This window comes from Amphiura filiformis, chromosome 7 (assembly GCF_039555335.1).
Source record: "Amphiura filiformis chromosome 7, Afil_fr2py, whole genome shotgun sequence".
In the NCBI taxonomy this organism is placed as follows: Eukaryota; Metazoa; Echinodermata; class Ophiuroidea; order Amphilepidida; family Amphiuridae; genus Amphiura; species Amphiura filiformis.
This window is the reverse complement of record NC_092634.1, coordinates 67,116,903-67,135,717: the sequence shown is the minus strand read 5'-3', so window position 1 is coordinate 67,135,717 and position 18,815 is coordinate 67,116,903. Positions and strand designations below refer to the sequence as shown.

At 38.0% G+C, this 18,815-nt stretch overlaps 1 protein-coding gene across 1 annotated transcript; it reads right to left on the bottom strand.

Moving 5' to 3' along the window:
* Positions 1-7,476: 7,476 nt before the first annotated feature.
* On the bottom strand, positions 7,477-13,974 carry LOC140157508 (uncharacterized). The gene is made up of 3 exons (XM_072180721.1): positions 13,877-13,974; positions 9,913-10,046; positions 7,477-9,632 (listed from the first exon to the last, which is right to left on the bottom strand). The coding sequence occupies exon 3, from the start codon at positions 9,324-9,326 to the stop codon at positions 7,707-7,709; it is 1,620 nt and encodes a 539-aa protein (XP_072036822.1). The 5' UTR covers positions 9,327-9,632; positions 9,913-10,046; positions 13,877-13,974; the 3' UTR covers positions 7,477-7,706.
* Positions 13,975-18,815: the final 4,841 nt, after the last annotated feature.

The window sequence follows — 18,815 nt, the reverse complement described above, 5'->3', positions numbered from 1 at the left end:
TACGAAGCATGTCTTTCTGATATCAAATAATTTTTATTTTTTAAAATCACAATATAATACAAATTGTATGACAAATTATAAAAATTTGATATTTTTCAAATTTTTGATATATACCAGTCCTCGAAGTAAATTATATAAATCTAATGATATATTCTTAAAGTGTATGTAGCAGGGAGGAAAATCCGACGGTCAATTGAAAATTTTGACCTTTCATATTGAAGATATGGATTTTTTCCCAAAAGACCTAATTTTTGTTGGTGTTTTGGGAAAAAAATCCATATCTTCAATACGAAAGGTCAAAATTTTCAATTGATCGTCGGCTTTTCATCCCACCTACATACACTTTAAGTATAAATCATCAGATTTATAAAGTTTACTTCAAGTACTGTTAAATATCAAAATATCAATTTTAATGATTTGCCATAAAATTTCCATAAAAAGCCGGCCGTGCGCTGACTCTTGGACTCGCCGATTTAGTTATGGGGTGGACCCAAAATGTGAAGTATATCACGGCAAAACATGGTGTTATGTTGATGACAAAATGTATTTCCTACTGTAAATAGTATTTTAGTAATATAATTTATGCATGAGTGCGGGCATGAGTGATATAAAACAAATATTAACTGTCTTAAATTCGTGTAATGATCGAAATATAATCACGAGGTGAAAGATGGATTGTTCCATTCCACTCGCCGTTCCGGCTCGTGGAATGGAACAATCCATCTTTCACCTCGTGATTATATTTCGACCATCACACTCATAGACAGTTAATATTTGTATACTGATAAATGAATTGGAGCTAGCTATTTACTGCTGATACCAGCATTAATGAAGTAGCTAGCTATCTACTGCTGATACAGGTATTAAGGGTAGATGCGGTATTGTTGGTCGAAGCAGCCGAAAAATCGATTTTTATTGTCTAAATCAATATATTATTGAAAAATAACACTTTGATGTTTTGCAAAAGTTCATTCTACAAATCATATACTTTGAAAACTTGCTTAATTTATTGTTGTTAATGAGTTATGTACATTTTACAAAACTGTTGTTGTTTCAGCCCTCATTACAACATAACTCAAGAACCACAGGACGCTCGCAAGGAAATTAGTAATGCAATTTTTGCCAACGCTCACTAATATTCGCAAGATGTTGTGAACTACCAAATCACAACACTTTAAAATAGTGTATTACCTTAATGAAGTAGCTACATGTACGTAGGCTAGCTATTTAATGCTTAGAATATTGTTTTATAAAAATCATATACCAGACCAGTTCATTTTGCTATGTCAATGTGAAATAATATTGCTTTACATGCATTTACAGATTTCATAGAATGCCAGAACAAAATTTAAAAAATAGAATAATCATGATTTAGTGGTAATGTTTATCAGTGTCAAATTGTTAAAATAGGTGGTGTTGTATGGTTGTTAAAAGGGAGTTTATCAGACATATACATGATAATCCTAATAATTATTGTGCTACCCTAAACAAGCGAGTTTGTTTACATCCCTGAGCAAGTTTTGGTTTGAAGTACTTTTATTGTCGATGTGTTTGAATAGTCTAGGCTGCTATCGGGCAGACAAGGTTGGTACAAGTTGTTCAACAATTCTAATCCTGTCCAGGCTGGACTATTTTGCCCTCCTTTAAAATATCCCAGAAAGACATTGCCCATCTTCAAAGAATCCAAAGGTGTGACCAGCTGCTTACGAGTCAAGAAATCCATACACTCTTGAAACAGATTCATCAGGATCGTCACAGTAGTGAAGGTTCTAGATCAGGAATCTTGGTCACTCGGTTGTGGTGTACTGGTGTTTCTAGATGTTTGATGAAACGGCAACATTGTTTGGTCTTGATGACGTAGCCAAACTTCCTGATTGCCGTTTGCTGATGAGTTGATCGTAGATCTTATCGAGTTTGTAAGCACCCTCGTCTTAATGTCGACGATCTCATGGAATTAGTCAAGTTTATATTATCCACGACGTACTTCACTTCGAAGGGCAACATAGGCCTATATCAACAGAAGAAAGGCATGGCAAATGGGCAGCCCTCTGAGTCCTATTGCAATGGATCTTTTTTTATCCGGGGGGGGGGGTCTTCGAAAAATTTTGTACGGGGTGTGCCACGCAGACTTTCGGATGCTGACTTTCTCTATACCTACTTTTTGCTGTTCTTGCTACCCATCAGTATACCAATTTTCAAGAAAAAACACCCAAATTTGCCATAATTGGGCGCTTTAAGTACACTTTATCTATAATGCGCCCAATTGGGCGCATTGGTCTCCACTGTAAACCCACCCATCGATATACCAAAATCGCTGAAAAGGTACCCCAAAACCGTGGCACATCCCCGTATACCTTCAACCAGGAAGAACCCCCTCCGGGCTTTTTATGGAATGGCTGGAAGAGGAAGCTATTGCAACAGCCCCGCTCACTTGTAAGCCTTCACACTGGAAAAGATAATGTTGACGACGTCCTGGAGATCATCAAGCGTGGAGAAGTGGATAACTTAACTGAACACCTCAACCAAGTAGATCCGACTGGTAGACGTAGTATTAAGTTCACGTACGAGGAGGAATCAGAAGGCAGCATACCATTCTTAGACACTCTCATCATCAAGAAACCAGATGGCACCACCAAACTCTGCATATACAGGAAACCATTATCCCACCGTACCAATTAGGCTTACTCAGTACAGTTCCAATCACCCACTTCATCAGAAGTTAGGAGTAGTAAGAACCTTGCTCGACAGGAAGGATAGTATAGTCACTGAGCCAGAAGATCAGCAAAAAGAGGAGATGCACATCAAACAAGCTCTCAAACAGCGTGGTTATCCGGAATGGACCATCAACAAGGTGAAGGAAGAGAAAGAGAATCCAAAACCAAAGACAGCAAAGAAAAGAACAAAGGTTTTGTTGTCATTCCCTATGTTGAGGATTGTCAGAGCGCGTTTCCAGGGTTTTCAAGAAACACGGTTTTTCCTCTTGTTTCAAACGTACAATGCCGTCGCCGTGTGGGGGTGCGACACCCGCCCCCTTGCGATCCCCAAAGGGAAAAAAAGAGAAAGGGAGAAGGGGAAGACAGAGGGAGGAGGGAGGGGATAAAAACTACATTCAGTTCGTAATATAGGCCCTATTGGGCGCGTGATGATGTGGACAAAGAACTAATGACTGTGCAAGATCGACAAAATATGTGCGCATCCCATCACCCTACCGCGCCCTTCATTAGCACCAATGGAGATTGGCATAGGCGTATTTTTTGATAGGGGGATGGTCCATACAATCACCTCCATGTTGACACCTGTATGTAGGTTTCTGACGAAATTAACCTCATATTTGGCCATACAGACCTAAAACAGGCGTAGGTCCCCGGGTGATGGGGATAAATCCCCAATATTTTGCCAAAGGGGATGGTCCATACAATCATCCCCTCCCGATGTTGACGACTGTATGTGGGTATCTGACCAAATTAACCTCATATTTGGCCATTTTAGCCCCCAAAGTGCCAATTTTTGCGCGCTTCGCGAGAATATATTCCACTTTTTATACACCATATTTTAGCCCGGTATTTTAGCTCCAATATGGCAAAACTTTTCGCACGTTTTGTACCATAAACTTACCTGGTCGCCAAAAGGTGCTGCAATCACTTAAGGGCTGGGGTATGAACGTTTGGACAGTATTTATTTTGGGACATCAGAGCACATCAGACATATCGAATTGCATTCTGAATACGAAGAATGTCATTCTGATATCAAATATTTTGATTTTTGAAATTCGCAATTTAATACACATTTTATGGCAAATCATAAAAATTGATATTTTGATATTTAACAGTACTTGAAGTAAACTTTATAAATCTGATGATTTATACTTAAAGTGTATGTAGGTGGGATGAAAAGCCGACGATCAATTGAAAATTTTGACCTTTCGTATTGAAGATATGGATTTTTTCCCCAAAACACCCAAAAAATTAGGTCTTTTTGGGAAAAAAAATCCATATCTTCAATATGAAAGGTCAAAATTTTCAATTGACCGTCGGCTTTTCCTCCTGCTACATACACTTTAAGAATATATCATTAGATTTATATAATTTACTTCGAGGACTGTTATATATCAAAATTTGAAAAATATCAAATTTTTATAATTTGTCATAAAATTTGTATTATATTGTGATTTTCAAAAATGAAAATTATTTGATATCAGAAAGACATGCTTCGTATTCAGAATGCAATTCGATAGGTCCGAGGTGCTCTCATGTCCCTCAAAAAATACTGTCGAAACGCAATAAACGCTCATTTTAGATCCCTTAACTTAAGAAATATTTTTCAATTTTTTGCGCGCTTCGTGCGAATTTATTCCATTTTTGTACCATACTTGGTTTAGCTTCAATCAGGTAAACTTTTCTCGCGCATTTGTATCATAAGCTGATTTTATCACCAAAAGGTGCTGGATTCACTATACTTTAACATGTTTAAAGGAGGATTTCGTGATCCTAGCATCCTCTTTTTATGACATTTTTCAGTAGATATCCACGAAAAAAGCTTATTTCCAAAATTTCAGTTGATTCCGATTTTGCGTTATGCATGATTATGTATATTACACTGCTCCATAGACAATGTGTTGTAATTTCGTTCTGGTGAACCAGAACGAAATTAAAATTTGGCGATATTTTTGCTAAACGAATTAATCTGCAAGAAATATTTGGTACATAAACATTATGTAGCCAGAGGTATCCAGTGGTGTAAAAATCTCAACTTTTTTTGGGAAAAGTGGGGGGATGAGGCTGTGGATCACGAAATGCCCCTTTAAGAAATATTTTCCAATTAACCTTTTAGCATCTCCTTAATGGACTTCGTCGACCCTGTCCCCCCCGCTTGCTACGCTCCTGCCCAGTGGTCATAGGGCAACGTACGCTGGCAAGTCAGTCGACTGAAATGTGACAAAATTTACGATTTGCATCTTCCTTTGGTCTACTAAGATTTTAGACCGAAAATGAAGCCCATTTTGGAACATTTAGTATTAAAATGTCAACGTGCGGGGGAGGGGTGTCTTCCATCCGATGGACCAGGGGTGGCAATCATCACAGGTAAGTCCGGCATATAGGCCTACCAGCAAACAATTTTTCTCGACACACCCCCTGGGAAAATGGTCTAGCGACGGGCCCTGGTTTTAAACCCCACCGCACATTACAAAATCTGCTTGTGCACCCTAACGCGACCCTTTTGCAGACTGCCGAGGCCATTTATGAGATCCCGTGCCAAAACATACTAGTACATTGGTGAAACAGGTCGTTTGTTCGGCACAAGACTTCATAAATGGCCTCGGCAGTCTGCAAAGGGTGGGATTTGTGTACACTAAAGATTATAGCCCTCCTGTGGCATTCTTCTATTGGTATGAATTATTTTATTTTACTTATTGCGGTGGAAATGTTTTTGATGTTTGCTATTCGAATTGTAAGGAAAAGAAAGTATGTTTTGCCGTTTCAACGAACGAAAACGACTGAGTATCGCCAACGTTATGTTTGAATTAATTATGAAGTTATCATGCATTTGTAGGTTAGGCCTATTATATTAACAATAACTTGTTCAGCAATCAGCATATCAACAACAAGGTAACTACCGTGGTATGGGGTAGCATGATGTTTGGTTGCCTGGAGTGCATAATTGATATGTTGATAACAGATCTATAGTAATAATGTTATAGAATCAAAATCTTCTTTCTATCTCACTTCCCTGATTATATGGACCACATTGAAGTCAAAGTAATTATCTATCATATCCTGTATCGTTTGATGGATAAAAATGACTCGAAATGTTATTGATGATATTATTGCTATCTTAAACATCAGTTTTGTCTTTTCAACAGGGAAAATCGGATGGAAATGAAGTTTTTAGGGGCTAACTAATATGGGCACAAGCCTATATTATTGAACAATGTATCCCATATTTTGACATGCACTTACAGAAAATAAAAAAATTATTGTCTTACTTTATTAATTATAAATACTGTAAACTGACACATAACTAAAGTGAGGCCACTTTTTTTTTTATTTGATTCATAAAATTACATTCAACACCGAGAAAACACACAATGCAGACTATTACAGAATGGAGTAGGTAAGATGCCATGTCCATGGCTTTGCAGGAGTTTCGGACTAACAATCAACAAATTCAGAAAAATACAGTTTAAAAGTGAAGATTGTAGTGAGAGATCAGTCCTTTATCATGTGCTTGCCACTATCTAGTTTATAGTAAACTATACATAATTTGCGAATTAATATAAAATCATTTTAAAATAAAATGTGCATGTAAGTTGCATGCGTACAGGAAGAACGCATTTGGCTTGAATAGGAGCGAAGTGCAACTTTCAAAATCCGACTTGAAGCCACTTAAACGCCCATAACTCGACCAAATGATATCGTAGAGCAACAAAAGAGGTATCAAAATGCGCAGGAGAATGCTGCGCTATATACACATTAAATAAGTTTTTGCTATATATTTCAGTTCCCGATAAATCTGACCATATATAATCGTTTCGATACTTTATTGGTTGAGTTTATTCTATTCCATACATTAGAATTTAGTGTTCTTTAGAAAACTGAATAAATGAATCTACCATTGAGTAAAAATCTGATCGACTTGGATCTCCATGTGGCTGATGATGCGGTTGCGTGCCAGTATGTCTACTGTGATCAGGTCTAAGTGGTACCATCATAAGAGGTAATCCCCCTACAAATGTCTCTGGAACCTGCACTCTATGACCACTGCTCCCATGTGGCTCACTTTCTGGTTTCATATCGGTACAAGTTCCCAAACTTTTAGGGTTTTCTCTATTTTGTTTCACCTGCTGTGACCTCTTAACCTCATCTCTAAATCTCTTTCCTTTCCCTTGATGACCTGTTTGTTTCCCACCCAAATGAACTCGTTTGATATGTGCCGATCTAGTACTGCAAGTGCCAAATCGTTTGTGACAGTATTTACACTCAAAATTACGTTCCCCTGTGTGGACAACTTTGTGATTCGCAAGATCTTGAGCCGTGGAAAACGCCTTGCTACAAACCTTGCATATGTAGCTTTTGATATCGGAGTGTCGCCTTAGTATGTGAGTCTTTAAGTCACCGCCTGTGCGAAAACTTTTTCGCATTGTTTACAATGGTACGGTGTAGCACCGGTATGACTTCTTTCATGCTCATGAAGATTGCTTTTACATCTAAACTTATGTCCACATGTTGAGCAAATAAACTGGTAACCAGTGTGTTCTTGTTTGTGTATCTGTAACGAATTGCAACAAACAAATCTTTTGTCGCAAAATTCACATTTATACGGTTTCTCACCTGTATGAAGTCTTTCATGGCGATCCAAACTAGATTTTCCATTCATTTTCTTACCACAGAATTGGCAAACCAATAACCCTTGCCCTGTGTGGAGGCGCTTGTGTTTATCCAACCTCTGCTGAGTTTTGAAAGATTTATCACACTCATCACAGATGTGCGTCTTTTCTTTATGGGTCTTTAGGTGTATGTTAACATACCTCAGACTGATGAACTTCTTTGAACAAAGTGGACAAGGAACAACCTTTTCAGCAGTGTGTGTCCTCTGATGTCGACGCATTTCTTTCTGCGTTATGTACGTTCTTTCGCACCCCTCATACCCGCATTTGAAGCTCACATGAGTTCTAATGTGAAATGCACGATCCTTTACATTCGTAAACATCATTTTGCAATACTGACACTTGTATCCTTCTTGACTTTTTTTTGGTTTAGTTTCATGCGTGCTCTCATGCTGATCTCTCCGCAAGAAGTTTTAAACATCTTTCCACACTCCTGAAAATTGCACCTGTGCACTTCGTTGCCATGAACGTTTCTTTCATGGGTCGTGCGTTCTTTCAACTTGTCGAATATTACAGCACAATCTTCTCGTCTACACACGTGCACTTTAGCAGGCTTATAATGAATTGGTTTCTTTCGACGAAGACGCTTTTGTCCTTCAGGTATATACGCTGGATCAGAATCATTATCATTATCATCATCATCATCTTCGTATTCTATCTTAGGCCGACCTCGTTTCCTTTTGATCGGCAATGGTAGTTTATCACTCGATGTATCTTCTTTAATGACATGTTTCTTAGGTCTACCAAGTTTTCTTCTATGTGGTTCCCACACTCTCTTGTTATGTAGGCTTGATACTGACGTCTTTGGAAGCTTATCTTGCTTGCTTTGTGACAGTTTCTCTTCACTTTCACCCAAGTTTTCTCTGCTTCCTGGTGGATTCTGTGATGATTTCTGTCCCTCTGCGACATTGGCTTCTTCACAAAGTGAATTTAAACTCACAAGTGCTGGTACAGATATGTTTAGAAGCGACGAATCTATATCAGGAGGCTCAGTTTTTACTACTTTTCTTGGTATCCGCAACTTCCTTGGTGATCTGCTCTTTAGTTTTTCTTCTAATGCTCCATGTTCCTTAACAACATGTTGTTTCCATGCTATGAAGTTACAGCAACATACATCACAGCTTTGATGACTCCATTTTAATGCAGTGTTGTCTCCGGTTTCATTATCTGTCCATGTTATGTAAATGTTTATCACACTTTCCTGGACACCAGCTTCTAATACATTCTCACATGCTTTTACCAGAGTTGGTTTATTTTGTTCTTTCAAACATTCCTCAGCTTCTAGATCTGGGTTTTCTTTGGAATCTGCTTCAGGAACTGCTTCTGAATTAGAAGCGACACGATGAACTTCTTCAGGAACACCTTGATGAGATGCTTTAACTGTCGGATTGTCTTTACTGATTTGACTTGATTCTATCAAACACGGAGCTTCATTATCATCATGCAGGCTGTTTTCACTTTGCTTTTCAGAATAATCTGGGAGATTATTTAATCGCACCTCTTTTTCCGTTTCTTGTTTGTTTATTGGTATATTTACGATTCCATCATGATTACTATAATTGCCATCTTGTTCCTTGATTTGATCTGTCAGCTGATCTGCCTCTATGTTACAAGAACCTTGAGACTCACTGCAATTCTTCTGATCAACAGACTTCTCTTCTATCACATGGAAAGAGTGATCTTCTAGTGTACTATTACACCTGCTAACTGGACTCTCTATCTTGTCCTCTTCAAGATCAGTGTCACATGATGCTGTGTAAGCTGCACTAAAACTGATATCAACACTCTCTAAGTCCCCAGGGGTACCAGATGGGTTTTCAACAGACTCCAAATCTTCAGGGGTACCAGATGGGAGTTCAACAGACTTCCTATCTCCAGGAGTGTCCGATGAGTCTTCAACAGAAACCAGATCTCCAGGGGTGCCAGATGACTCATCCTCCATACTACTTTGTATAAGGCGTGGCTTGTCCGAGTTTCAAAGATATATAAATGTGTTTTCCACTATAATGTTATTGCTGAGTACCTTAACACACAATTGAGCTCTTCAGCAGTTAAGATTGAATTCTTTTCACATGTACACGTATACAAATTAGACAATTGTTCCATATGATAACATATGTTGTGTTTTCACAAGTCTTTGTCTTTTAGTGCCTTGGTACTGGTATGCTACCACCCTAGTTTGTTCTTTTCCAACTCTGAGCCAAGTCACCATACAGAAGGACATACAGTCACCTAGAGACTCGCACATCTGAAAAAGATAAGTATTAAAGTGCAATAAGCAAATTAAATTCAATTAAGGAGCAAAATGTCAACACAATGTCACATACTGGTGTTGAATCCGTAACCACTCGGGTATAAGCCCACACCTCTTGATGGGCAATTTCACTTCCAAAATGGGGGGCTTTAAATATGGTACCCGAGTGGCTATGGTAATAAAATTGGTATTAATAGACTCCAAATCTCCAGGGATACTATATGAGTGTATTTTACGCTGTAGTTGATCAAATAATCAAATATCAGGTATTTACCAGTTTCCAAAAAAATATTTCTCCTTCTGAAGTCTGCTTACTGACCAGTACTGCTAACTTCCTATTGAATTAGTTCTTTCCAATCTCAGCCAACCACTGAACAGAATAATGTAGTCATCTAGAGAGTCACACATCTGAAAACAATAAGTATTTTACATGTAAGTGATATTGAAATATGTAAATGAAATTTTTTTAATTTTTCATGTCGAGCATATCTAGGCATTAACAGCTGAAATCAAGGAGATAACGCTGACGAAACTTCGGCTGGGCTCAAGTGACCTGGTGAAGGGGGTCGCCATAGATATTTTTACAGGACAGACAAGTGTAGCCGACAATCGGGAGTTACCCTGATCGGAACCGACTGTAACAAGGTTTTTTTTATCATGGATCATCTGCCCCGCCATTACCAGATGAACCACAGGGAGAGCGGAGATTTTTTTGAGGGGGGGGGGGTCCTATGGGGAATTGAACCCAGGACCTCTCGCACCAAAGGCAAATACCTTAACCAGTGTGCTACGCTGCTCAATAATATACTACTGAGTGACCACAATCAAATATTTGTATGGATGAAATGTTCACAAATCTGTGAATGGACAGAAAAGTTCATGCATAATTTAACATGTAAAATGTTGACCTTTTTAAAGATTTTTCAAATGCGCTGAAGTTATTGAGAAATATAAAAATGGCCTACCATACAATCACACATGTGACCGGGTCATGTGTATGACAAGTTTGGTAATGTGTGACTGTGACATACAAACCACCCATGGAATTCCATAAAGAGTCCCCCATGATGTTGCATTTTGGTATCAATGTATTGTATATAGCTATGGGTCTCCTCTATCCACTGACACCAAAATAAGTACCAACACTCTGCTTAATTGTACTTTATTGCTATGGTATCATTTTGTGGAACTTCTTCGCAAATGCGAAAAAAATCTTGTGTGTACACACACAAATTTAGGTTAACATTTGATTTGTTTGGCAGAAAAAAATCTGTGTACTTTTTACCTGATTTGTAGATTTGCCATATTACAACAGTAAATCACAAAATGAACCTAAACATTAGCTTAACAATAACATCACCTGCAATATTCTTTGTAAGAGCATATAAAACTGACCCATATTTCACCCCTACCACTAAGAAAATGGATTTCTGACCCTGTGTCACCATCCATTTTTTATGGGAGGTTTAATTTGTTTGATGGATTGATGACATGACACCCTTGTTGTTCCATAAAAAATACAGTTACTTGGTAAGTTGGTAGGTCATATATTTGGAAACAAATTTGCCTTGATAAAATACTTTTATTGTTCTTGAAGACAAAAATTAAGTCACGTGTCACATTCATACCAAACCTGTACTATCATCAAACCGTCAATAGCTATTTTTAGGCATGAAATGTTTCTTGTCAATGTTGATGTCATTTTGCAAGACATCAATGCTTTTCTACATAGTTCTTTTTATGGATATGTAGGTCCTTTAACTTTCACAGAAATTTACTTGAATTTAAAAATCCAAAAACTTTCATCAGTCTGATGTTACCGTGACCTGCCCTTTGTTATGTTGACCCCTGACAAGAAAATGTACAATATTTTTGGAAAGCACAGACTTTAGTGTTAACTACTTTAGTCTATTACAGTTATACAAAAGATAATAGTGTTATCTGTTAATAGATAAAACAGGCACAGGAGAATTTAGTGTAAAATACCCTAGTTAATTATGTCACATGATATGACCGAAGAATGGCCCTACCCCGGGGGCCCTACACCTTATTTTTTGTGTACACTGCACAGTCTGCACTGAGTGATGCCAGCTTGTGCATACTTTATGTGGAAGTGAATCCAACCATTGAGATAAATATCTCGATGATCCAACCATGCCAACACACTCGTGATTGGTATTGTATCCAAGGAGGTTGTCCATTCGTGCATTTTACATGTACACCCATCGTATGTGCGAGTTACGGCTTTCACAATCCTTACCGGCTCCATACATTCGATGTACCGGTATGTAATTTACATGTAGGCCAGGGGGGGGGGCCAAGATTGACTGAATTTTGACGTCGTCATTGGTTTTACACGTAAACACAAAAATGTCTCAAATAATTCCAAAAGTGTATGCATGTTATCAAGCAATATTTTATCAGTCTAAATCCGTTGAGGTTCGATAATGAACCTCATTGTAAGTACTGTTGAATAACGCACGATATGTTACGATATATATTGAAAATTCCCCCACGTATACCAATGCGACTACGTGGTCTAATGGTTAAGAGTCTAGCCTCCAGTGCTGTACGGTGCGACCAATTTAGGCGCATTGGCGACTAGATTTTTTCTGATGCGACTAAACCTTCAATCCTTGGCGCCAATGGCGACCAACTGTTGAAGCTTTTATTCGCCAGCAAATGCAAAACGTGTAAATAATGTAGTGTTCAATAGTACAAATGTAAGGCTATGAATATCATGACATCTCAATGGGGACTTTCTGGAAAACATATCTATAGGCCTACACTGTACATGCTGTGTATGGAGTATGTTGATTGAGTACAGCAGCTATGATTCATTCAACGCAACATGTGGCTGTGACAGGAAACCCCTTAAAATTGAACGTAGATATAAACATTGTGGCAGAATGACTTCGAGAAAAGGTGGAATACGGTGTGTTGACGCCTCAGTTTTTTTACTTGGGAGCAAAATTTGGGCGCCTAAATTTATAAAGTTAGGAGCCATTGGCTCCTCAATCAGTTTTTGCACCGTACAGCACTGCTAGCCTCCCACGCAGAGGGTCCCGAGATCGATTCCCACCCCCGGCAATGATTAAAAAATTTTCTTCTTCTTTTTTCTTTGAATCTAAAATTATTTATTTTCATGTGAAAATGTATACATTGCGCTGGGAAATATATTTTGTGCATTTTTTTTCTGTAATGGGGCCAATAGAGCTAAAAACGCATCTTGGCTCGGGAAAAAATAATTGCGTCCAACGTGCAGGCAGTGTTGCCGTCATATTGTCTGTTTTGTTTACGCATTTAGCTGTTGCCACATTGAATAATGTCGTCCACCGTCGTCTGCATAAATATCGCAGTTAGGTCGAATACAGAGCTAAAGTTAATTTTTATTACTTCTGTGGTCCGGTGCACGCTGGTGAATTGCGATCGCGTAGAAGTGACAAGGTCGCCTACTACGCGCCGCGCCAACGACCAATGGGTCAACCGGCTTGTTGTCAAGTCCGTTGATCAGCCAATCAGTGTGATTGTTTATTTCTTCCGTGTGTACGCTCGTCTACGCTTGGCACACAGCTTGGACCACGGAAGTAATAAAAAATTAACTTTAGCTCTGTTGAAAGCTGTGTTCATTCAATTGAAATTCTTAGTATAAATAACCGCCCCGTCCATGCTATATAAATAATTCACCACCGCGGGGTATGGGTACACATAATTATTATTGCACCACCCCTAAATAGCACAGCATTTAATAAATTATCATGCACACATCATATGATTTTAAAACATGTTTAAGCTTCCTCGACAAAATACGATGTTCATGTGTTTTATACACGTAACCGGGATCACACGTAAGGCCAATCAGCGTGAAATTTCTTGTGTGTGTACGCTCGTCTACGCTTGGCACACAGCTTGGACCACGGAAGTAATAAAAAATTAACTTTAGCTCTGTCATGTCTGTTGAAAGCTGTGTTCATTCAATTGAAATTCTTAGTATAAATAACAGCCCCGTCCATGCTATATAATTCACCACCGCGGGGTATGGGTACACATAATTATTATTGCACCACCCCTAAATAGCACAGCATTATCATGCACACATCATATGATTAACATGTTTAAGCTTCCTCAAAATACGATGTTCATCCGGGATCACACGTAAGTCCCCGGCCATGTTCATTCCGGGGTTCATTCGCCGCATTCGTTGCTTTCTTTGTTCCTTTATAACGCACATTTATTACCTGGATTCTGTGGTACGTATGGTACAGCAAAGATCACGAAACATGTTTTATGATGTAGTCGGCACACAGCTCGGCTCCCTAAAATTTACCCAACCTGCAAAAACTGAAAAAGGCTGGCAAATTTAATAAGGTTGTTGACAAGTCGGGTTGCCAGCTCGAATTTACGTGGCCATTACCTCAAATAAAAATTCCTTTAAAAAGGAATGTACTTACTTGTACTTAAGGTATTTTTTTCACGGCTATGGTGTCATGCACAGATTTGCTTAAATACAGAATGTGTAGATATCATATGAATGGGTGAGAAAAACTCACCTGCCAATTTTTAATTTTTTTCCAAAAGACAATCTAGTAGTTCAAGCTGATAATGCTATACATAAAAAATGTCTTGAATCCAACGCTAACGGTTCTCCAGTAGCTCTTCCAGTGGCAGCACCATAAATCATAACTTTTCGATTCTGGGGAGATGGGGAGGCAGACACATTTGCTTATTAAAAGTTTTGGGGAAAGCCCGACTGTTTTTTTAATAATAAATATAATAATAAATAAATTTTGGATTTATAAAGCGCCTTTCTCCAGATCTTAGAGGACTCAAAGCGCTGTAATTTCGCTGCAATGGTGAATCATCACAATCAGGTCACATCAACTAGGTTGCTGCCGAGCGGCGCACACCTATCCGCATTTAGATTGTAACATCCACCAATTATCTGTGCAGCTCCCCAAATTCCATTGGGTGAAGGAAGTTTTGATAACCAAACAACTAATCACCCGATTTTTGCGATACAGGAGGAAACCGGAGATCCCGGAGAAAACCTGCGAGAGCGAGCATGGAATCGGGATAAACCAAGTGCATATGAGTCCTTGGGCGCGCCGGGCTTGAACCCGGGACCTCAGTGGTGCAAAGCGAGGGAACTACCGCTGCGCTAACTCGCCCTTTTTGGGGGGTGTCATCCATGGTGCCACCAGTGCCAAACTCTTTTTCACAATCATACACCACTCATTTATATGAAAGACAACAATAGGACACTGACAAAAGTTACTACTTAATCATGATTACTACTTTTTATTTTGTTCTGGCAACGATGCAATCTACAACTGTATAAGCATAAAAAAGCATATTGATATAACAAAATTGCAGGTTCTCAGCTAGTGTGGTTCTTGATGCAAAATGTCAACCACAATGGCTGCACACGCATTGAATTTATAAAAGTTAATGAACAATATTTTTTCAATAAATATTTTTAAAATATGCATATTATACCTCCAAGAAGTATTTAAAACAAATATATATCAATTAAACAATATTTGTATTAAAAATAAAAAGGGGGGTCATTTGGGATATGCAAATAAAGAGTTTTTTTTTCCTACTATTGATGGCATTTTGGAATTAGCCAACTGGCAAAATATTTTAATTAAACATTTTAACAGTACCGGTATTCATAGTTGATATGCTACATACCTGTACATGTAAGGACTACATGTACGCCTATGCCTACTAACTGAGGCTTGGTACATAATGTAGTACAAGTACAATAGATGCAAATTACGTTCAACGTTTTGCTAATTTTAATCTGCATATTATTTAATTGAGACTATTTTCTTTTAAAATTTATAATGAACTCCCAATTTATTATGCACATTTGAAATGAGCAAAACCCTACACCAATGCTAGACAAACTAGATCAAGCTCAGTTTCAAAGAAAATGGTAAATTTATTGCAGGATTTTCTCATGTTGTTATCGTCAACCTACAACGATAATTGCCCAAGTCATTTTTTCTAGTTCTGAGAACAAAGTACAAAATATGGTTGAAGCATGCATCAGTTACCTAATCACCTTAAGTGGGACTAGGGGTACTACACCCTGCCCAAATTTGTGCCATTTTTTGCATTTTTCTTTAAAATTATAGCACATTGGGGACAAGTAAGATATGTATATTATAGGGGCAAGGACTACAACTTCTGCATTGTAAATTTTATTTCAGCACAGACAACAGTTGTGGGGTTACAATCAAAAATGAGGGAAAACCAATATTTGATCAATAAATCAATAACTACCGGTACTTGCTTTGAGTTGTTGAATTTTCAGTACAGTCAGTAGTTGTAGTTCTTGCCCCAATATACATATCTTACTTGTCACCAATGTGCTATAATTTTCGAGAAAAAATGCAAAAATAGGCATAAAATTGACTAGGGGTGTACCCCTTAATTATTTCTGATTATTCCTTGAATTTGTCTCATTATCATGTGTTCTCCAGCAAAGATTGTTCTAAACCAAAGATCGGTGAAGAAATATGTTTATGCATGTTTGAACCATATTTTGTACTTTGTTTTCAAAATTACACAAAATGACTTGGGCAATTACGGTAGTAGGCTGACGATATTCAGAACTCTCAAAGTTATAAAGTCACCATTATCAAATGATGGTGGTCATCATGAAAGTTGTATCAGATGATTTAACATAATCAGGATTTAAAAAAAATTAAATTGCAAACAAATTGGACAGAACCCAGCCTTATGTGGGAGCTTTTGAGAAAATGTCCACATAACTATAAAATCTGAAAGGGCATACAACACATTCTTTTTAAGAGAAAGCAGATGTGACCTTTCACAGCTACTTCATTAATACCTGTATCAGCAGTAGATAGCTAGCTACTTCATTAATACAGGTATCAGCAGTAGATAGCTAGCTACTTCATTACTACAGGTATCAGCAGTAGATACAATGTAGCTTTACTATGATCAGCTCTTAATAGGCGGGAATTATTCGGTTTTTGTTACTGCGCGAGTCAACAAAGTTCCAACTTATGCACACGTAAATTCACAAAAGCACGCATCAGTCACGCATAACTCAAAGCGCAGTTCGCGTAGGTGCTGCGCCTAGCTGTGTGTACGCCATTCTGTATCAATCCACGATGTTATGAGTCCCGCCTATTACAAGCTGATCAGAGTATAGCTACTTCATTAATAACTGTATCAGCAGTAGACATCTAGCTACTTCATTAATAACTGTATCAGCAGTAGATAGCCAGCTACTTCAATACTACAGGTATCAGCAGTAGTTAGCTAGCTACTTCATTAATAACTGTATCAGCAGTAGATAGATAGCTACTTCATTAACTACTGTATCAGCAGTAGACACCTAGCTACTTCATTAATACCTATATCAGCAGTAGATAGCTAGCTACTTCATTAATACCTGTATCAGCAGTAGATAGCTAGCTACTTCATTAATAACTGTATCAGCAGTAGATAGCTAACTACTTCATTAATACCTGTATCAGCAGTAGATAGCTAGCTACTTCATTAATAACTGTATCAGCAGTAGATAGATAGCTACTTCATTAATAACTGTATCAGCAGTAGACAGCTAGCTACTTCATTAATACCTATATCAGCAGTAGATAGCTAGCTACTTCATTAATACCAGTATCAGCAGTAGATAGCTAGCTACTTCATTAATAACTGTATCAGCAGTAGATAGCTAACTACTTCATTAATTAATACTAGTACCAGCAGCAGTAGATAGCTAGCTACTTCATTAATACCAGTATCAGCAGTAGATAGCTAGCTACTTCATTAATACCAGTATCAGCAGTAGATAGCTAGCTACTTCATTAATAACTGTATCAGCAGTAGACAGCTAGCTACTTCATTAATACCTATATCAGCAGTAGATAGCTAGCTACTTCATTAATACCAGTATCAGCAGTAGATAGCTAGCTACTTCATTAATAACTGTATCAGCAGTAGATAGCTAGCTACTTCATTAATACATGTATCAGCAGTACATGTAGACAGCCAGCTACTTCACTGCGCTTTTTTTTATAACTGTATCAGCAGTAGATAGATAGCTACTTCATTAATAACTGTATCAGCAGTAGACAGCTAGCTACTTCATTAATACCTATATCAGCAGTATAGCTAGCTACTTCATTAATACCTGTATCAGCAGTAGATAGCTACCTACTTCAATAATAACTGTATCAGCAGTAGATAGCTAGCTACTTCATTAATACTGGTATCAGCAGTAGATAGCTAGCTACTTCATTAATACCAGTATCAGCAGTAGATAGCTAGCTACTTCAATAATAACTGTATCAGCAGTAGATAGCTAGCTACTTCATTAATACCGGTATCAGCAGTAGATAGCTAGCTACTTCATTAATAACTGTATCAGCAGTAGATAGCTAGCTACTTTATCAACACATGTTTAAATCGCAGTAGATAACTAGCTTCTTCATGATTACCTGTATCAGCAGTAGATAGCTAACTACTTCATTATTAACTGTATCAGCAGTAGATAGCTAGCTACTTCATTATTAACTGTATCAGCAGTTGATAGCTAGCTACTTCGGTAATACCTGTATCAGCAGTAGATAGCTAGCTACTTCATTAATACCCGTATCAGCAGTAGATAGCTAGCTACTTCATTAACACCTGTATCAGCAGTAGATAGATAGCTACTTCATTAATACCGGTATCAGCAGTAGATAGCTAGCTACTTCATTAACACCTGTATCAGCAGTAGATAGCTAGCTACTTCATTCGCGGTATCAGCAGTAGATAGATAGCTACTTTATTAATACCTGTAGCAGCAGTAGATAGCTAGCTACTTCATTAACACCTGTATCAGCAGTAGATAGCTAGCTACTTCATTAACACCTGTATCAGCAGTAGATAGCTAGCTACTTCATTAACACCTGTATCAGCAGTAGATAGCTAGCTACTTCAATAATACTGTTTTATAATGTGATTTTTCCATGGAAGGTTTTTGCCCATTAATATCCCCAGAAAGTTTGTTTGTGCTACACGTTGGAGCTTTGTACTATTTAGAATGGTATGTCCAGTGGCGTACCGTGGCCGCCCCAACCCCGGGGTGCTGAAGAAAATTCAATTTTGCCGCCCCATCCTCAACAACCCGAAAAGGTTGACCCAATTTTT

Bases quoted from the DNA above. Each gene is read 5' to 3' on its own strand.
- LOC140157508 (XM_072180721.1), bottom strand. From the start codon at position 9,326: ATGGAGGATGAGTCATCTGGCACCCCTGGAGATCTGGTTTCTGTTGAA.